General features: G+C 40.0%; 1 protein-coding gene across 5 annotated transcripts in view; it reads left to right on the top strand.

Moving 5' to 3' along the window:
- Nucleotides 1–21,325, top strand: part of LOC125237411 (transmembrane and coiled-coil domains protein 2) — a 91,598-nt gene that overhangs the window by 59,475 nt on the left and 10,798 nt on the right. Inside the window, exons 6-11 of one of the 5 annotated variants that reach the window (XM_048144456.1) lie at nt 1,768–1,791; nt 3,875–3,991; nt 4,711–4,871; nt 6,142–6,227; nt 8,695–8,828; nt 19,883–19,906. In XM_048144456.1, coding sequence (XP_048000413.1) covers nt 1,768–1,791; nt 3,875–3,991; nt 4,711–4,871; nt 6,142–6,227; nt 8,695–8,828; nt 19,883–19,906 — 546 coding nt within the window. Of the gene's footprint in view, nt 1–1,764; nt 1,792–3,874; nt 3,992–4,710; nt 4,872–6,141; nt 6,228–8,694; nt 8,829–10,513; nt 10,529–19,882; nt 19,907–21,325 lie in introns of all 5 variants that reach the window. The other 4 variants (XM_048144458.1, XM_048144454.1, XM_048144457.1 and 1 more) reach the window with 4 other exon arrangements.

Below are 21,325 nucleotides of genomic sequence, written 5' to 3'. Positions count from 1 at the left end.
CAATACGCTATTTTGGTAGCGCGTGACTGCGCCACGCTTGTATTAAATTGGGCGAGAAAGTTACAAAGTACACGGTTGGTAAACAGTGTAAACACTGTAGTTTTCACTATGCATTGTTAAATGATGACGCTTGAAGCATGAACGTTTTGATCATTTGAATAAAGATGGGTACTTGGCACTTAAGGCCCACTTGTACAATCACTTAACTGAGAGTTAGTGGTCTGTCATCTGCCAAATTCCATATAAAATGGTGGATTAACCCTCCATTATCGTTGGTGCAAGTGGCCCTAAGTATGATAAGTTATTTCTCAAATCTTTGCGTGAAATAGTTATCGCAACGCAAAAAGTAGTGAGAGTTGAAATATGACCTAACTTTTTACCCACAGCTTCGCTCTCGTTAAATTCTTAAAATTGCGGAATGCTCCATAAACTCCCCCCCCCCCCCATTTTAGGGAAGTGGGGAGTTAGAAAGAGACAAAAAGTAGCCTATGTCACTCTCCATCCTTCAACTACCTCGACTTAAAAAAACACGTCAATTCGTCGCTCCGTTTTGCCGTGAAAGAGGGACAAACAGACACACATACTTTTCCATTAAAAATACATATTAGTATGGATTTTAGTTTTGGTATTGTATTGTGGACGATTATGTGTCACGATATTATTAATAGAGCTTCGACAGGTCACACCGGGGGCAAGTAGGTAGTCAGAGATATGGGAACTTCTAGACGACTTTGCAGTAGCGCGCAACTGCGTAGTTGCCATACAATTTGTTGCAGTTTGCAGTTCTTCTGTGTAGGCCTTAAGGACCCACTGTGAAAATCAAATCGTTATTCGATAGATATGCAAGAATAGAAACCTAAAGTATACTATCGCCATTAGATATATCGGAGCGGTCAAGGTGCTAACAAATATCTGAACACTCTATAGTCGCGACGATAATGCGTGTTGAGATATTTTTGCGCGCTCCGGCCGCTCAGATGTATCTGATGGCGTACAACGAAATTTCGATTTTAATTAAACAATAATAGTTCCGAATAAAAGCGTGTTGTTCGGACGTCAGTGCATTCTGACGTCACTTGGCAACGATCGCGAGCCGTGAACTTGAATGGGCGAGTCCGTATCGTGAATATATGAATATGTATATTTGATTGCAAATAGTCTAGCGATATCCATAATTGGTGAATAATGTTGGTTGATTAACACGTTCACTGTCCCGCTCGGAATCGTAAATCTTACCGCTTTGTAATAAAAGTTATCGTGACCTATATGTGGACAGTCAGTGGGTTAAGAAACATGCATTGGTCGGTCTATGAAATGATGTAAATTTATATTTCTAATTCTAAAATAAAAATTGTACGTCCATAATGTCCATATAAAAAAATAGTTAAAACACAAAGGTACCATTCATAAAACCATAGTTGTATAAAAAATATATATATGGTGTATTACACCGTGTATAAATTACTTGCTTTTGCCGCGGCTTCGCTCGCGTTAGAAAGAGACAAAAAGTAGCCTATGTCACTCTCCATCCCTTCAACTATCTCCACTTGAAAAATCACGTCAATTTGTCGCACCGTTTTACCGTGAAAGACGGACAAACAAACAGACACACTTTTTCCCATTTATAATATTAGTATGGAATTTGTCCGTACGACGACTTTTTAAACGTCATGCGTGTCCTAACTTCCAGAGTCACCCTGTATTGCCTACTTATGTTGTAATTGTTATCTCTCAGTAATTAAAATAATTATGTTTTCGTTTCAGCAGCTGATGGTGATTACACAAACCATGGTAATTATGCATTAATTATTTTTTTGTGGCTTTCTTTGCCTAAAGGGTCCTATGATGCAAGTCCAATAAATTGCATATTTAAAGTCACATACAGGTCGAACGCGATTAATTAACACGCGCGCGCATCGCGTTCGACCTGTATGTGACTTTAAATATGTGTACAAAGCGCGAGAACTTAAAGTGTTATATTCCAATAAATTGGTTTCCATACTACAGGATTAGCAGGAATTCGATAATATTGTCCTTTCCTTATTGCGCTAAAATTATTAGGACTTTGCATAAATTGATTTAATTTACATGTACAATCTCGATAATCCTGCACTGTTTCTGACACGGAGGTGCCGGATAAGTGGAAAATTCGGATCACTGGAAATTAGAGCCATGCTCAATATATTTTCATATTTTTTGATGTATAAAAGACGTATAAAAGAACTGTGATAAAATATTAATAACATTCGACCACTATCTAGTGAAGTCACTTAAAGTGAAGTCAAACTCATAATTTACGCATAGACTTGCAATTGAAATCATCGCTTGCATCTCCATTTTAGTGCCGGATTATTGGACGTTTCGGACCATCGAAGTGCCGGATTATCGAGATTGTACTGTGTTTAGAAATTGGCCAAAATGTTATAAAATACGCCAAACTTTTCTATGTTCTGGTTCAAAATAAGAACGGCTAAAATAATCTCAGTTACCACGGGGAAGGAAAAAATATTCAATTAAATTAGGTACTGATAGCATTATCAACTAAAAATAAATACCTATGAAAAAGCCTGTTTCATGTTTTGCGTGAAAACCAGAAATGTTTGCTAGTTCGACCGGCGCGGTGACCTTGTTAAGACGTATTTTAACGCGCTTTGTACTTTAACCTGAAGTTAAGATAAAAAAATAGTGAATACTGATTTATCTAAAAAGTCCTTGAAAAAGTGCAAAAACATCAACATTCTAAATCGCACCTTATTACGCGCGCGGAAAGTTAAAATTTTAATGTTTTATTGTCAGTGAAAGTGTATAACTTTTTTATTTTTCAAACGAAGTGATTTAATTATGATTTTGCCGGAACTACGTAAAAGTTTGGCTAATTTATTCAAGAGTAAGTACCAAAATTTACGGGCGTTATGAAAAGTTATAAGCGATAAATATATTAGCATTTTGCAGCATTCTCACATTATCCTGTTCCTTCTACTTTTTTGCTACAGGAATTAAATTTATATAGTACTAGCTTTTGTCCGCGGCTTCGCTTGCGTTAAATTCGAAATGCTCCATACAAAGTTCCACACAACATTTTAGGAAAGTGCGGGGTTAGAAAGAGACAAAAAGTAGCCTACGTCTCTCTCCATCCCTTCAACTATCTCCACTTAAAAAATCCCGTCCATCGGTCGCTCTGTTTTGCCGTGAAGGACGGACAAACAAACAGTCGCACACACTTTGCCATTTATAATATTAATATGGATAAGTACATAGTATGGTTTAAAACATTGCAAAATAAAAATATGTAAATTGTTCGCGGAAATTATTAAATACACTCAGTAGGTACCTATAATTATGAAGAGTAATTTTAAAACCCGTACGTTTATGCCTTTTTAATAAAAAAAAAGTGTTCAGTTACTTGATGAAAAACAAGTTTGCATTGACGTTATTGCAAAACAATACATACCTAGATGTTAATAGTACAAGAGGTAGAAAATCTTCACATTCTGTCTCGAATTTTGTTGCCTCTATACAGCTCTACGTTTTTTTAGGAGCATTCCATGGGAAGTCCCGTACAAACGCAACTATATTTCATGTGTTGCGATTTTATTATCGAAGTGTTAAGCAGGCGATCATTTTTGTGTACTTGCGCACATTGACTTAGATAAAGATCCTCTTACACCTGCCAAGTTTCAGAAAATTCGCGTTGCAGGGGACAACGGTAGACGTTTTCATGGAATGCTCCTTTAGCTGGCTGTCTAAAATTGGCGATTAGCAATTTAGTTACTTCAAAACGCCGTCTAGTTCCACTGTAGATGTTCTTTTAACGGATTACACACCTTTTTTTTGGAATAATTTAGTAAATTAAACACGTATATATTTTTTACAGACGACAATGATGGCGCGAACACAACATCGTCGAAAGCGCAAGCTGCCATCATGCATCTACAGAGTAAAGTCGAGCGCACGAAGGAGCTCATTCGACTGGAGCAGACGATACGGGATGGTAAGGCCAACTTTAAAAAAGAACATTAATTTGTATGGCATCGACAATCTCATATCTAAGGGACCGGCCACATCTAAGAGACGCATGTCCTGAGGTGCGGAACGGACGTCCGCGCCACGCCGCCTGAATGTAATTTAAAAAACGTCTCCTCAGTACATTTTGTATAAGAAGGACGTAAGACGCGCCCCAGGCGGCGTGGCGGCGGCGGCGTGCAGACATGCCTCGACCGAGAAAGCGAGCGCGTTTTCCTTGCGAGTGCTCGGCTCTCTGTGAAAGACGCATACATTGAAAAAAAAAACATAAGGTTTAAGATTAACTGACTGCGTTCTATGTTCGCCATAAATGTGTAAACAGATCCAAATACGCCGTTGCGACCTATCTTATCCATGAAAAATATATTGCATGCAAGAGGTAGTGTCGTTCATAAAGTAGCTACTTCGATTCGCGAATGACGACGTGCTATCGGCGTTTTAGTAAGTAATGTTGTATTGTCTTGATATTTCGTATCATTGTTTTGGTCAGTAGATCGTATACTTTCAACGATTTTTTTAAACCTGGTGCCTAAAATTATTAATTTTCCTTTTTTTTTAATCTGTTTTTTTTTTTTTTTTTTTTTTTTTTTTTTGGAGCCTTGGTCCATGGGACTATGCCGGCTCCGTTAGGCCACTTCATATTATCAACAATAAATATACAAACTCATTATAAAAAAAATCCTTTAGACAACGTAAACGAGTACCTGAAAGTAGCGGCCAACGCGGACAAACAGCAACTTCCCCGCGTGAAGGCTGTCTTCGAGAAGAAGAACCAAAAGTCCGCGCTCTGCATCGCGCAGCTCCAGAAGAAGCTAGAGGGATACAACAAGAGGATCAAGAACTGGGAGGTGAGTATTAAACATTGAGTAAGCCGTGAAGAATATTGTAGATTTGGCGATGTCTCCTGGGGAGACCGAGGTGAGTTGTGACAGACTAGGCGATTTGTGACAACGTCGATTTTTGAAAAAAAAAAATAGAAATATATTTATTGCAAGAACATAGTTTTGTTACAGCCAGTGTGGTGTTACATTTAAGGAGGTCCTTATGTAGAACATAAGAACATATCCTATGATAGGCATGCAATATAAAGCTAACATGCAAAAACAGTTCTATTAAAAACCTAAATAATTTAAATGTATATCACAATGATAAAGTCTGGGCACTTATTAACTATAAGCAAGCTCGCATTATCGTGAGTTTGGTAGACCGAGACTTGAACTAAAAAACCTGCGTGCTTGCGAGTTCCCAAAAATCAACGTTGCCACAACTCTCATCTGTCACAACTCACCTCTGTCCCCTACCACGAAATTTATGTTTTAAAATTTGTCTTTAATCTACTATAGAGAATAGAGATAGAGGAGTTTTGGAATATGGATTTTGTGGTAAAACCCCTGGCACGTGGAGATTGCATTGTGCTTTCGAATAATCTTAACTCATAAAATATCAAAACAAAATAATTACAATTTTAGTGTCATGGAAAAATGCGTTATGGAACGGCAATAAGTTACTAGTAATTTAATATTCCACCAAAAGTCCGAATATTTCCAGATGGCAACCCAATCGCAATAAATGTAAACAAATAAAACTTATTTTAGTAGTTTTGGTTATCATCTGACGATATAACAGTTTATAGAGTTTTTTATGCCTAGTTATCAGTCAGTTTTGTTCTAACTACCATAAGTTTCAAACATGTATTGAGCTTATGACTAAAATCAATGTAATTATTGCCAAATGACTATTAATACAAAATTTAGAGTCGTCTTCTGTAGGCCTAGCACATGATTGCCGCGAGAGCATGTCGCCGCGAGATAGACACTTCTTCTTCTAACTGTGTTAATGACATAAGGACGAGTAGTCTATCTCGCGGCGACATAATCTCGCGGCAATCATGTGCTAACCCTGCTGCAGTTGTTACACCAAAATCTAAAATTCAAATAAAGTACACTATAACTACAGTATCTTGTTACTGTTGTTCATATCCATGAATTCAAATTAGAAATCAAAATTGCTTTACGAAAACAAACAGCGACATCGCTTACAAAGTTAACCAGCTTAATCTCTATTCTTCATGGCTCGGCTAACACTAACCGCTAAGATAATTCTATATGATCTGAGAAGATGGTGATTTCGCAGCAACACGGGTCGAGCGGACAGGCGCACCGGCAGCCCAGAGAGGTGCTCAGCTATATGGGACAAGGGTTGAAGTGAGTACAATTATTCAATCAATCAATCAAAATATTCTTTATTCAAATAGGCTTACAATAAGCACTTTTAAATTGTCAACAATGTACAGTACAATATTCATCTTATTCTAAATATCAGAGCAATTTATTGGTGCAATAAACAATATTGTTTTAAAATTACATTGATTTAATAAAATGATATCAATCTAAATTGTATAAAAAAATACTAGTCTAAAAACGTATAGAATAAATTCTAAATGTCAAAAAAAACTATTGTATAAAAATACATTGAATAATGAATTATCAATATCATCATTAATAACCTATATATATTATATTATATTATATTATTATATATTATAGGACATTCTTACACAGATTGACTGAGGCCCACGGTAAGCTCAAGAAGGCTTGTGCTGTGGGTACTCAGACAACGATATATATAATATATAAATACTTATAATATACATAGAAAACATCCATGACTCAGGAACAAATATCTGTGCTCATAACACTAATAAATTCCCTTACCGGGATTCGAACCCGGGACCGCGGCGCAGCAGGCAGGGTCACCACCGACTGCGCCAGACCGGTCGTCATAATTAATTGTTTTCAGCAATATTTATATCCCATGTATATTATTTACGAATATAACCTAACCACAATTGAAATTTTGAAAAAACCCCCGACCACGACATAGTGGACCGATTTTCATGAAACATGGCTAAGAACACTCCCGACTAACTCAGCTTTCTAACAAAAAAACTAAATCGAAATCGGTTCATCCGTTCGGGACCTACGGTGCCACAGACAGACACACATACACAGACAGACAAACAAACAGACAGACAGACAGACACGTCAAACTTATAACACCCCGTCGTTTTTGCGTCGGGGGTTAAAAACCAGTGTGTATTGCTAGTATCCTTCCAATAACTAAAAATATCCTTGTGCTAAAAATTAACTCTGTATGTTAAACAGAATTTATTTATAACTTCTGTAAATGCTCCTAAAATATGACTTTATACATAACGTGGCCAGTTATTGAGATGCCAATAATAAAAAAATATTTAAAAAGTTTACTCAGTTTAAATGTAGGAGTAAACTGCCAGTAGTTCCAATGACTGGCCATCTTACAATAAGAATGAACTCTGTTCATAAGTAAAGAGAATTAATTTTTAGTGTAAAGTGGCCAGTTATTGGACGCTGGCAAGTAACTGGCAAATGACTTTTACAAAACAATGTTCACCAAAGTGGCGCAGCGTCACAGTTTCACACATCACATTGACAAAGTGTAATCTTTAAGTCGTCCGTTCTGACAAACGTTCACAATTTTGTCAGAACGGACGAGTGTCTGTATGCCAATTGAAGAAGTAATCTTTAAGTCGTCCATTCTGACAAAACCTAAAAATCCAAAAATATCGACTAATTTATGTAAGTTGATTGATGTGGTGACCGGTCTGGCGCAGTCGGTAGTGACCCTGCCTGCTGCGCCGCGGTCCCGGGTTCGAATCCCGGTAAGGGCATTTATTTGTGTGATGAGCACAGATATTTGTTCCTGAGTCATGGATGTTTTCTATGTATATAAGTATTTATATATTATATATATCGTTGTTTGAGTACCCACAACACAAGCCTTCTTGAGCTTACCGTGGGCCTCAGTCAATCTGTGTAAGAATGTCCTATAATATTTATTTATTTATTTATCCTTCCAATAACTAGCCACCTTGTGCTAAAAATTAACTCTGTATATTAAACAGACTTTATTTATAACTTTTGTAAATCTTCGTAAATATGAATTTATGCATAACGTGGCCAGTTATTGAGATGCCAATAATAAAAAAATATTGAAAAGTTTACTCAGTTTAAATTTAGGGGTAAACTGCCAGTAGTTCCAATGACTGGCCATCTTACAATAAGAATGAACTCTGTTCATAAGTAAAGAGAATTATTTTTTAGTGTAGAGTGGCCAGTAACTGGCTTAATGACTTTTACAAAACAATGTTCACCAAAGTGGCAGCGGGAGTCACAGTTTCACACATCACATTGAAGAAGTGTCATCTTTAAGTCGTCCGTTCTGACAAAAGTTCACAATTTTGTCAGAACGGACGAGTGTCTGTATGCCAATTGAAGAAGTAATCTTTAAGTCGTCCATTCTGACAAAACCTAAAAATCCAAAAATATCGACTAATTTATGTAAGTTGATTGATGTGGTGACCGGTCTGGCGCAGTCGGTAGTGACCCTGCCTGCTGCGCCGCGGTCCCGGGTTCGAATCCCGGTAAGGGCATTTATTTGTGTGATGAGCACAGATATTTGTTCCTGAGTCATGGATGTTTTCTATGTATATAAGTATTTATATATTATATATATCGTTGTTTGAGTACCCACAACACAAGCCTTCTTGAGCTTACCGTGGGCCTCAGTCAATCTGTGTAAGAATGTCCTGTAATATTTATTTATTTTATTGATTTGTATATATTTTATCAGGAGCGTCGGGGGAAACATTCGCGATGGCATCACGGGTCTCGGCGGCAGCGTAATGGCGGCTCCGAGAGAGTTCGCGCATCTCTTCTCTCGCTCTAACCGCTTCGGCTCCGCGGACAACATCTCACAGCTCGCCGGTCTGTATCTTCTTACCTTTCGATTTTTACTCTTTGGCCGCTAACCTTTTTACCGTCAGGCATGTGAAAGGCCCTCGTGCACGCTTATATTGCAGCGTCCTCGTGCAGCGAGGCGGGCGTGCAGCGTGCATGTCAAACAATTGGGAAGATAAAGTTTTTTGAAGATAGGCAAATAACATCAATCATTTATTTATTTTAAACTAGCTTTTGGCCGCGGCTTCGCTCGCGTTAGAAAGAGACAAAAAGTAACCTATGTCACTCTCCTTCCCTTCAACTATCTCCACTTAAAAAATCACGACAATTCGTCGCTCTGTTTTGCCGTGAAGGACGGACAAACAAACAGACACACACACTTTCCCATTTATAATATTAGTATCTACTTAATTTATTTATTTAATTTGAATAATATATTTTAATGATAGAAGAGTTTATAACGTTCACGGAAAGGTGCTTTTATTTTTATTTCGTATAATTTATTCATTATCTTTCTTAAGTGACCGAAATGACGTTTGTGAAATTTAATAGCAGATGAGGTGACAATGCCATTGCGCGTGCTGAATTGTAAGAAATTAGAAAAAAAAAACACCAATGACAGCTAACTGACACTGAGAGTCGACATCGTTTTTTTTTTCTAATTTCATTCAATTATTTGCCTATCTTCAATAAACTTTACCTATCCAATTGAAGCTCTCATAAGTGTCCTAAGTCCACGCTGCATAGCGTCCTGCCAAGCCGATCGAGCGTCTACTCAGACCTTACTCTAATGAGGAGGCACACTCAAAGGTTATGACAGATGGCGCCACGCGTGGTCCATACGTGAGAGCGAGATGATATGTTTTTTTCTCTCTCTCACATATGAATGACAGTGACATGCCTAGACACTTGCACAGGCGCCGCCTGGCAGGATAAAATGTGAGTGTGCCTCTTCATTCACTTGTGATTATATACATTGCCAGAAGTGGAAAAAGAAAACCTAGCAATGAAAAATATCGTCTCAAGATAAAAAACTAACTATCTAAATTATATTTTAAAATTAGATAGCTATTCCCGCTCCTTTCTTGCGGTTTTTAAGTCAACTTTTTCCTCATATAATAAGTTATGCCGGTAAAATGATTGCCTATACTTTATAGGATTCGTTAATTACGCAGTGTGGATTAATATCGTCCATTAATAGGCAGTGTCAGCAGTTGAAGTAATATAATAGATTTTTTTCAAAATTTCGTGTTTCGCTTATTATATTTAGCGTATTATCATATGCAGTAATTGACTTTAATGTTTTGGAATAAACATGCTTTTGCTAAACACCAAAGCCTAGCTTCCAGGCTTGATGTTTTTACAGCTAGCGTTATATCATGATTCATGATAGTACAGTCAACCAATTGGAACCCTAGACTACTTCTACAACAATGTCGAAATAACAAGCAGTAAGAGATTTTTTTACAATCTGATTTATAACGTCACTATGACATAGTTCTACAGTGGCCTAGAGTTCCAATTGGTTGACTGTACCTTGTCACATATAATACGATGGCAATGTACTAAAATGAGTACAAAAATACAAATATTAAGTGTAGGTACTTGCTTTACATGTCTATTTTACTCTACATAACATTACAACATATATACATAAGCGAACTATATGATATATATTATTTTATAACGTATTGTATGTATTTTTGTCGCAGAGAACACAGGTCCTTGTAAGTATCTCGCGTGGAACTATCATGCTTCCCAAATCATCCACATCTTATTGGATGGTGTTATCAGAGTAAGAACCAAACTTGTTATGCCTTAGCAACCAGTATATTGTACAATACAGGAATATATATGGTTTGGGGTATTGTCCTACAGATTATTCTTGAGCTTAAAAGCAGTTCGAACCACTGCCGCAGAAATGACATACCGTATACGAGTATGTATTTTCAGTGACAGTACGTCGACAGGCGGAGCACTGTCAGCGAAAGGCTTAAACCTCCTTACATTTAATGTAGAAACTTTGACAACATTCTGCTTAACGCCATCCACATACATAGAACCTTTTAGGAACAGTTATACATTGATCGTAAATAATTTATCACAACACAACACAACCCTTCTTTCCATAGTATCCATGGTAGTAACATACAATTTAAAATTCACAAGTATGATCCCTTTTTTTATAATAGTGCCCATAGTAGTATCACACAAAAGTATTTAATATTCAGATTATGATCAACTCCATTCGTATACGTGTATCCTTCTTACTCTACTAACATACTACTTAATATTACTACTTATTACTTAATAAGGATTTTACAAAATAATAAAACTTATTATTTTGTAAAATCCTTATTCCACAAATACTATATTAGCAACTCAAACTCACCTTAACCGTAGGTCAAGATTAGCGGAAGAATGTATTTTATTGTTTATTCTTTAGAAACACCAACAGCTATAAATAATACTATGCTAATTTAAATAACAACACAAAGCCAATTGCGGAATTTGTTGATGGGTTATTTATTTTTAAACTAATTAGACGGTATCCGTTTAACACCTTACAAGTCTCATACCTACTTTATGAAATTTGTGTTTGTTTATTAATTTTATGACTCTAGTCTAGACTAGAAGATGAAATTATGTGTGGTAATTTATACGTCAAAACTTATGATATTTATGAACAAAAATTATTTTGAAATATACAGAAATTATTTTTATGGAAGGCGAATGTGGCAGTTTTTTTTTATTAACTGTCTTCGTTAATTTAAGATTAATGTTGTTATGAACGGATGTATACGTATCGGATAAATGTTCATGACATAACGTTTCTTAAGTAAAACTCGACAATTAAAGATTATGTTTTGTCTTATCTTTATCTCGAAAAACAAAAATAGAAATCATTTGACAAAATTACAGTTACGGTATCTTCGCTAACTGAAATCGGAGATTATTCATAGTATTCATACAACCAAATCAGATATCTCCTACCACTCAGAGATAAACACTAGATATTATCACCTCAATGTCACGGCTCCGCTATGTTGGCTAACCTGTGTGACTCATACTGAAACAGGTGAAACTTCATACTATTCAATATTCCTATGCTACTACTATCATAGTTCAAATAGATTTGAAGAATAATAGTAGTTAAGACGTTTTGATAATGAAATCAGTTGACTAGGACTAACCAATGTAGTCAAGCTTTTAAATATAGATGCGGACAAATTGCCAAATATATATATACACGTCCTTATTGCTTATGAGTTAAGGTTGTGGATATATATATTTGGAACTTTGTCTGCAACTATATTTAATACTTTGGTATGTAGCGTAGGAAATTGAAATGTGAGGCTTATGCTAATATTATTAGAGCTGCTATGAGGGTTTTTGCTAAGATATTAGTGGAGTGAGTTTTGAATATGATTGCAGTGTGCAAACATTATGTGACAGTGTTGTGAGAGATCGTAATAAATATGTTGTTTAACAAGTGCAAGAAATGCAGGAAGAAGTGTAAGGTGTTTTATTTGTTATATGAGTTTGTTAACATTGTTTCTGTGATGTGTTGACTAATAAGTAGTTTGCATATTTATGTTTGTGATAGGTCAAGGTAGGTATTATTTGTGCCGTTTGTATATCCGAGGTCTTTATAGAGAGTACGTCGTAGACGTCGCATCGGACCGATAGATGGCGCCATCGTTCGTTGTAAGTCGCTCCGGCGTCTCACCGCCGCGATGTTGGTAGTCCCGTTTTTTTCCCCACCTGCAACACAAGGCCCCCCGCGCCCCGACTCGCCACCAGCCACCCTCATTGTTTCGTCGAACGCCGAAGTGACCGGTTGTCGCGTATTCCGTTCGAACATTTTTACAGCATGGTGTCTCGAAATTAATCTTTTAGTTTCTATTTCCTTGTTATTTCTGGTCAAACCAGAGTTATTCGTGTTTTTATTTAAAAAGTGGCTTATAACGTTTCGGAATTATGAAATTTTTCAATTTCATCCGTCAATTCTTTCTTCCCTTTTAATTTGCGCTCGTTCGTCTTGAATAATGAGATATATTATGCCTCGCTAGCGATCATTATTCGTCTTTCGGGGTTCTCACTATAGAAATGAACGAGCGGTGCTTTATGATTCTACCCACTTTTTTGTAAGAAAGTTCCATGCTGCAAAAATCGTTACCGTTAATCAGTTTTCTTTTTAAACTATTCGCATTTCCGAGACTAAAGTAGGAAGTGTTATCCGCGTATTAAAAGTTTCGCGCGAGAATATAAGCGGTAACGTAGGTAAGTTGCTCCGCCGGGGACCACGTGCTCCGGGGACCACGTGCTTCGCGACCGCGTGCTGCGCGACCTGCGGGCTGCGGCGGCGGCGGCGGCGGGCGCGGTGGAGGAATACCGCGCTTCAAGGAGGTTTGAATTTCTCCGACGAATGGGTGAGCAGATTCATATTATTTTAGAAAGAATATGTTCGGTTTCCGATTCGGTGCGGAGGCCCCAAGCCACGTGTCGGCGCCGAAACTTACTGTAGCGCTGCGATAGCGCCGCTGACCGCGGCAGTGTTGTCCGCCGCGTCGGCGCCGCCGAGGTTGCGTAGAAGTTGCCTCCTCGTTAACGATGGCCATCTCTGCGGTGCCGCCGAACAACGTTGTGGCCGCCGCATAGGCGTCGCGTGCGACGCTGTAAGTATGTCTGCTGCTGCCCCGACGCGAGCGCCGTGCCGTTAGTGATCAGTCGTCAATACGCAGGCTACCAGCGCGGCTACCTTCTGCCCCCGCCACAACGCCGCGAGCCTGCTGAAGCTGTCCACCAGTATCGCTGGCCGCCACGCTTATGCTGGCGCCTCGATGGTGATGCAGAGCGTTCGTCTGCCGTGACAACGCCGCGATCCTGCTGAAGCTGTCCACCAGTATCGCTGGCCGCCACGCTTATGCTGGCGCCTCGATGGTGATGCAGAGCGTTCGTCTGCCGTGACAACGCCGCGATCCTGCTGAAGCTGTCCACCAGTATCGCTGGCCGCCACGCTTATGCTGGCGCCTCGATGGTGATGCAGAGCGTTCGTCTGCCGTGACAACGCCGCGATCCTGCTGAAGCTGTCCACCAGTATCGCTGGCCGCCACGCTTATGCTGGCGCCTCGATGGTGATGCAGAGCGTTCGTCTGCCGTGACAACGCCGCGATCCTGCTGAAGCTGTCCACCAGTATCGCTGGCCGCCACGCTTATGCTGGCGCCTCGATGGTGACGATGCAGAGCGTTCGTCTGCCGTGACAACGCCGCGATCCTGCTGAAGCTGTCCACCAGTATCGCTGGCCGCCACGCTTATGCTGGCGCCTCGATGGTGATGCAGAGCGTGCGTCTGCCTTGACAACGCCGCGAGCCTGCTGAAGCTGTCCACCAATATCGCTGGCCGCCACGCTTATGCTGGCGCCTCGATGGTGATGCAGAGCGTTCGTCTGCCATGACAACGCCGCGATCCTGCTGACTGTCCACCTGCTGTAGCTGTCCACCAGTATCGCTGGCCGCCACGCTTATGCTGGCGCCTCGATGGTGATGCAGCGAGCTCATCTGCCGTGACAACGCCGCGATCCTGCTGAAGCTGTCCACCAGTATCGCTGGCCGCCACGCTTATGCTGGCGCCTCGATGGTGATGTAGAGCGTTCATATGCCGTGACAACGACGCGAGACGCGACCCTGCCGAAGCTGTCCACCAGTATTGCTGGCCGCCACGCTTATGCTGGCGCCTCAGTGGTGATGCGGAGCGTAATACTGTTAACCGCTGCACAGGCGTCGCAATCCTTCTGCTGCGTCTGCCGTGACAACGCCGCAAGCTACTTGAAGTTTTCCACCGGTGTCGTCGGCCGACACGCTCATGCTGGCGCCTTGATGTCGCCTCGATCGCACGAGGTAAGATTGCAGACGCGGCGACCTTCATCGCGCCACCGAGCGCAATACTGCGGCTGCCGCGAAGGCGTCGCTAATTTTCCTGCCGCGTTTGCCGTGACGACGCCGCGAACTCTGTTGATGCTGTTCACCGATGTAGCTGACTGCCACGCTGGCGCCGGTGCCTCCCGCGCTGACGGCGGCGACCTCGAGAGGGCCACCGAGCACGATACTGCGCGACGCGACAGGGCATCGAGACGCCTTTCGAGCTGACGACGGCCGTCTCAATCTCACCGCCGAACATAACAGCGTCTGCTGCAGTGACAAGCTGGTAAGATTGCTGATGTGGGCCCTTGGTGCTGCTAGCCGCCACGCTGATAACGCCCGTCGCGCCTAAGATGTCACGCTCACCGCGAACACTGTCTTCCCCTACAATGGTGCCACGACCACGACTATCCAGGCTCCGTCTGCTACGGTATCGTTGCAGACTCTGTTGCTGACCAGGCTGATACTACCCTCCAATGTGACGCCGGGCGCCGCTATCAGCTGACATCCCGTACACTATGGTATCCACTCTTCTCTTTCCAGTTCCCGTGAAGTACGACTGTATTTACACTCTATTTTGACCAAGGACTCCTCCGTCGCCGAAGTGAGAACAGATAAATTCTTAAGATGCTACGTCCTAACGTGGTTTGGAGACCCATAGTTGAACGAGGTAAGACGTCAATAACCGGACGAGGAGCCGCACTGCTGCGAGGGTGTCCTGACGATGTTCGCGAGCTATCTAATCGGAGAGGCGCCTCGCGAGAAGACCCTGTGATTCCTGTACATCGCTCATTGTGTAGGTCAAAGACATCGTAAAGGTTTGCGGAATTAAAAAAAAAATCCCTTTCAGAATGTCCAGATCTGAATTCGAGCCAGCGTCCTGCATCCTGAGCGTGCGTCTGTTTACCGGGCGGACACCAAAACCGATCGGCAATCTGGCCGCGGGGGTTCCAAGTACACGACGATTTCCCGGAGGCTTGTGGCGCCCCCTGTCCATTCGAGAGATTAACTTATTCGCCGAGCCTCTAATAAACAAATTGGGAAAAATAAACCTGCTTCGCCTTAGTGAACTTCAGATTCCAGCTCAAAGCGAAAGGGGCCAGGAACTCAGGAGTACTTCAGTAGTTATCATCTGGCTCGACTATACTCAATTAATATAGTGCTTGATTCGATCGTAGAACCTGATTTCATAAATTTCACAACTTTCGTGGTCTACAGAGGAAGGTTGCACCGCTGCAGTTTCCAGCATTACCTCGTACAGCTGCCGATAGCTGTAGGCCAATCGCCCCTGTTTTGCTTGCATCTGCAGCCCGATAAGACCTTCAATAATCGGAACATTGTACGAAGTAAAGCTCTTCCGATGGAGAATAATCTTCAACAGGCGGTGGCGCTGGCGACTGAAGTGACATGCAGCCGGCTTAAGGTTCGCATAGCACTATATGCTATGCACAGTTCAGTTGTATGTTATGTTATGCTGTACGATGGCAGGACTACATCTCTTCTGTTACGAGTAACTACGACAGTAACTGCTGACTCCAACAGACTGTCGTACGAGGTCAGTATGCACCCCCTGGGAGCCAAGTAAGTGACCTTCGGTGACCTCGCCTTCTTCTGCTTCGCCCGTCATCGTACCTCTTCGTCTGCGAGAGCCCTGCATTACGCCGTACAACGGTACGTATTAAGCCTCCGCCACACATAAAGCGCATTCCGCTTCGCTATCAGCGCGCTGAATGCGCGTGCATTCCGCTCGCGTCCCGCGCGCGTTGCGCTCGCTATCAGCGCTCGTTCGTTCGTTCCCGCTAGCGCCCACTGGGCGCAACGCCAGCGTTAGTGCGGTGCACCGCCATTATTGCGCTCCGCCTACGCTCTTAAAGCGCGCATGTGTGGCGGTGTTAAATTCACCCCTTGACCTGCTACCACGACGTGTTCAGCAACCACCAGCGATGCGACACTGACGTCTCCACCTCTCAGTCTACTCTGTCGACCTTCATTGCACGAAGTAGAAATCCGTCGCATCGGGTTTTGGATTAGGTAATGGATTACCCTAAGAGTCAATGACTGACTTAAAGAAATCGACTGATACCTCCGTCCAGTGTAGTAGCAATCGACAGCGCTCGTACTTTTCATCTTCTAGGCTAGTCTTACCGAGCGATCGGTATCCTCAAATGCCCTCACTAAAAAGAGTTCAGAGTTCAGGAGTCTCGCTTGCAACCGCGCTCGCTTGACGCGAAATAGTCTGATCGAAAATACCAGTATTGTAACAAATAGCCCTTGGGCACGTGAGTGATGACCTTTTTCTGTGTTTGATATGGACGTAAGACGTTGGACTTTAAATAGTCATATCAAAGCTAATATTGATTTAGATAATTTTTACGAAGGGTTGACAAAAGCAGTATCAATTACGTTACCCTGCTACAGTACAGATAGTTACACTACTTTTACAGTTAATTTCCACACTTTGTGTCTGAAATTGGGTTTATAACCTGATAAAATAACGTGTCTGTTAATAATAATAGTGTATCTAAGGTTTTTGTATCTTGTTCAAGTCAGCCTCGCCTACATCTTTTTTTTTTTTGGTTTTGATCTGCGATGTATAATAATGTCATTTCTCTAACTATTCGCTGACTAAAGCTAAACGTCATCACGAAAATCTCTTTATGCGTTTCTGGCACCGAGATATTCGCGGATCGAAGGCTATTTCGACTGATACATCTGTCAAATCGGTTCAACTGATTCACTTATTCTTCTATGCTATGCCAATAGGGCTACCAAAGGCTTGCGCGCCAGCTGACTCGCCACCAGGAGATAATAAACAGGTCTCTATAAAGACCTCGGATATACAAACGGCACAAATAATATAAAAATTTTACCTTCCAATAAAATTTGTATTATTTTGCCTGGTATATCCGAGGTCTGAGTGATGCCTTCCTGGTAGGCTTAATATACCGTCGGCACTTCTCCTCAACAATGAGGGTGGCTGGTGGCGAGTCGGGGCGCGGGGGGCCTTGTGTTGCAGGTGGGGAAAAAAACGGGACTACCAACATCGCGGCGGTGAGACGCCGGAGCGACTTACAACGAACGATGGCGCCATCTATCGGTCCGATGCGACGTCTACGACGTACTCTCTATAAAGACCTCGGATATACCAGGCAAAATAATACAAATTTTATTGGAAGGTAAAATTTTTATATTTTATGTTCGCGTATTGAATATTAATTTCATGATTTGGCGTAGGCATTAGTCTTTACGACCATGACGGTCCTTATTAGATAAACGATACTTTTAATGAAAATAATTTTAAACAAGGTTCTCAAATTATTATATTTAATATAAATTACTGAGTAATCATGCAAATTAATCACTTTTTTATTGTTCTTTACTACAGTTTCATATGGCCAATTTGATTAGGTCTTGTAAATATATTCATATGTATAGTATTTATTTATATTTATAATGTATATGTTATTCATGTCATACGCATACTACATTAACATTCCATACTTCTCTCTAATCATATTTAGTCACACACATAACTAATTTTAGCTTTTCAAACCACAAAAACAACTTATGCAATACTCTTCGTTATTTTGCACGTTACCTACACCGTTAATTAGTTATATCCTTTCTGACTCATCTTTAATAAAAGTCTTAAAAACCATTGGAGAACCCATTCAATTGTCAACAGTATTATCATGCAAAAAGGTCCAAATTCAAACTGACTATCCCATGGCTGTTACGAGTTTTATGGGCCATTTTTTTTTTCAAAGTTGTCCGTCCGCCCCACTTTTTTTATAACATGGGTATTTTTTACGCGATTCATACTCAGAATCGCGAGGTCTTTCGATTCTGATAAGAGAAAAAAAAATGCCCTAAGATTTCCATACATTTTTCAAACCTTCCATTCCGTTACCGCCATACAAAATGTATGAAAAAATTGTAACGGAATGGGGAAAAAACCTTAGGACATTTTTTTTCTCCTATAAGAATTGAAAGAGCTCGCGATTCTGAGTTGAAACCATATAAAAATTTCCAAATCCAAAAACAAATAGGCTGGACAACTTTGAAAAAATGGCCCTATGGATGATGCAGATTTAATGTTGTGATGCGCGTCTTAGTCAACTTTTTGAACGCCGTTTGTTCTCATGTGACGCACACGCAACCATCATTAGTACACGGCCATAAAGAATGCACATCGGTCTTTGGAAAGAGACAATTTAACGTCACATAAGCAAGAAAGAGACAACGCTCTACGAAGACGAATAACCAATGTGCATTCTTAATGGCCGTTTACTGTACAGTCGTATCAGTTATATCTGAGCGGCCGGGGCGTGCATAAATATCTGAACACGCCGTATCGCCTTGACAAAGAGGCTTGGTCAGATATTTGTGAGCACCTTGACCGCTCCCATATATCTGATAGCGGTTGTAAAAGCAAAAGATCACAGTCTCAAACTATTATTGGTGCTCAAAAAGTTATCTAAAGACCCTTTCCCCCTTATTCATAAACGTACTCTAAAGTTATCAAGCCGATAAGGTTCGTTTGTCCTTTTCTATCACACCAATACGTCGGAAAGGGACAAACGAACTTTATAGGCTTGATAAAGTTTAGAGAACGTTTATGAATGAGGGGGTTAGTTGATAAAATATGTACAAATTAAAGTATGTACCGAGAATTTATTTACAACTATTAAAAAATATAAAATTAATGCTAAAACTAAATATAAAAAATCTGACCTAGAGAACCGACCTCTGGAAGTGAAATTTGATATTATAACGTGAAGTAGGTGTACCTACTTTACATTATAATATCAAATTTAAAAAAAAAACCATAATTGCCGATATTCTGACGTATTATTTAATTTTTCATACGGATTTGAACAAATTCCATAATGCTGATGTAAAAATAACGCCAGTGCAATGTAATCGAGTATAGTATTTAGAAAATTGTACAAAATATCAGGGCCTTTGTCTCATTTTTGTCATAAAATGCGTAGATAATCTTCGCCCAGTATTTGAAATCTGTATGAAAAATTAGATTCTCTTCATATCCATACTTGCAATAGTCATCTGTCTATACTTCATGAGCTGTACAACGCAATCATTTGGAGCGTGTCGTGAGTTTGGTTGCTTTACCGTGTTGTCTCTTTCTTGCACGCCAGCCCCTCCACACGCGGAACTGAGAGGTAAATACCAGCTGCGCTACTGCTACAGTATAATGAGATTTGCTTACCAGCGTACAGCAGCAAAACATAAAAACAATTGTGTCGCTTAACTTCAAACTAGGGTAACTCCATTCTGCTTTAAGGTTGAATGTATAAAATAATATAATATGATCTGATAAGCCTTACAGCAGAATGGATTTACCCAGTTTTGAAGTTAAGCGACACAATTTTGAATATACATATAACCATTTTTGATGCTGTCTGTAGATGAAACAAAATATATTTATTTCTAAGCTTAATACAAAATTACAAAGATGCTTTCCTCATCACCTAATAAGGAAATGGAAAATCGTACCAAGATAAGTTCGCAGCGATTTTGATAGACTCACGCGAGCAAGAGTAAACGTCATAATTTACAAGATAGAGACTGGTAGAGAATTCCTTATAGCATTCAGTCCGCCTTGTGTACACTTTTATTTTTTGCAATGAAGATTCAATAAATAATTTAATAAAAGCTTGATTTTTAAAAATAGTCTAAATCGCTGCGAACTTAGCTATGTCTCTACTCATTTTTTATTTTTGAAAAGCTAACAGAAATAAATGTGCCATATCCTTTAGAGAAGAAATAAGTCACTTTTCTATTTTCGGGGAACATATTTTATAATACTAGATTTATGGGTTATAAAAGATGAAAAATTAAAAAAAAATCTTTTTCCTCACCATTACCAGCGGTCTACAAAGTGAGGTTTTCGTGTAAGACGTCTTACAATTTATAATATCAAGTTTTCAAATCTTCGCTTTGCTAATTTTCACGCTATAACACACAATTACTTTAAGCAATATTCATTTGCTTGCTGCAAATAAACTGATAATATTTATAACGCACAGTATTATGTACATATATAAAAAATATAACACACTGTTTCTTAGCCACTTTTACTGTTACTAACATAATGTGTAATTATAATGAAAAAAAAAATAGGTGCTAAGGCACTGGTCCCACCGAGAGCTAGTAAGCTATGAGCTATCGGCTATAAAAGAACGTTTCTTTTTTTTTCGCCCCTTTTATGAAATTTGATATTGTTGAAAAAAATTATGCTATTTCTACTCGGAATCACTAGCGTTTTTCAATCATAGTAGTTAAACATTTTGTCCCATACGATTTTTTCTTATTTTGTTACCATTTTCCGTACATGTTGTGTGGGGTAACAATGCTCAAAAACGAACAAAAGATAATCACTCCCGTATAAATAAAATAGACACGGCGATGTTTATAGTTACTCGCCCAGCGGTGGGACCATGATGGCCGTGAGTAAGTAACGAGATAATACAGAATTTGAATATCACGATTATAAGAACGTATTTTAACGTACACTAGTTTTTTAGTATCAAACACATTCAAATATGTACCTACAATATTACATATGTACGTATAAACAA

This window comes from Leguminivora glycinivorella, chromosome 21, assembly GCF_023078275.1.
Source record: "Leguminivora glycinivorella isolate SPB_JAAS2020 chromosome 21, LegGlyc_1.1, whole genome shotgun sequence".
Taxonomy (NCBI): Eukaryota; Metazoa; Arthropoda; class Insecta; order Lepidoptera; family Tortricidae; genus Leguminivora; species Leguminivora glycinivorella.
This window is presented reverse-complemented; position numbering and strand designations above follow the sequence as displayed.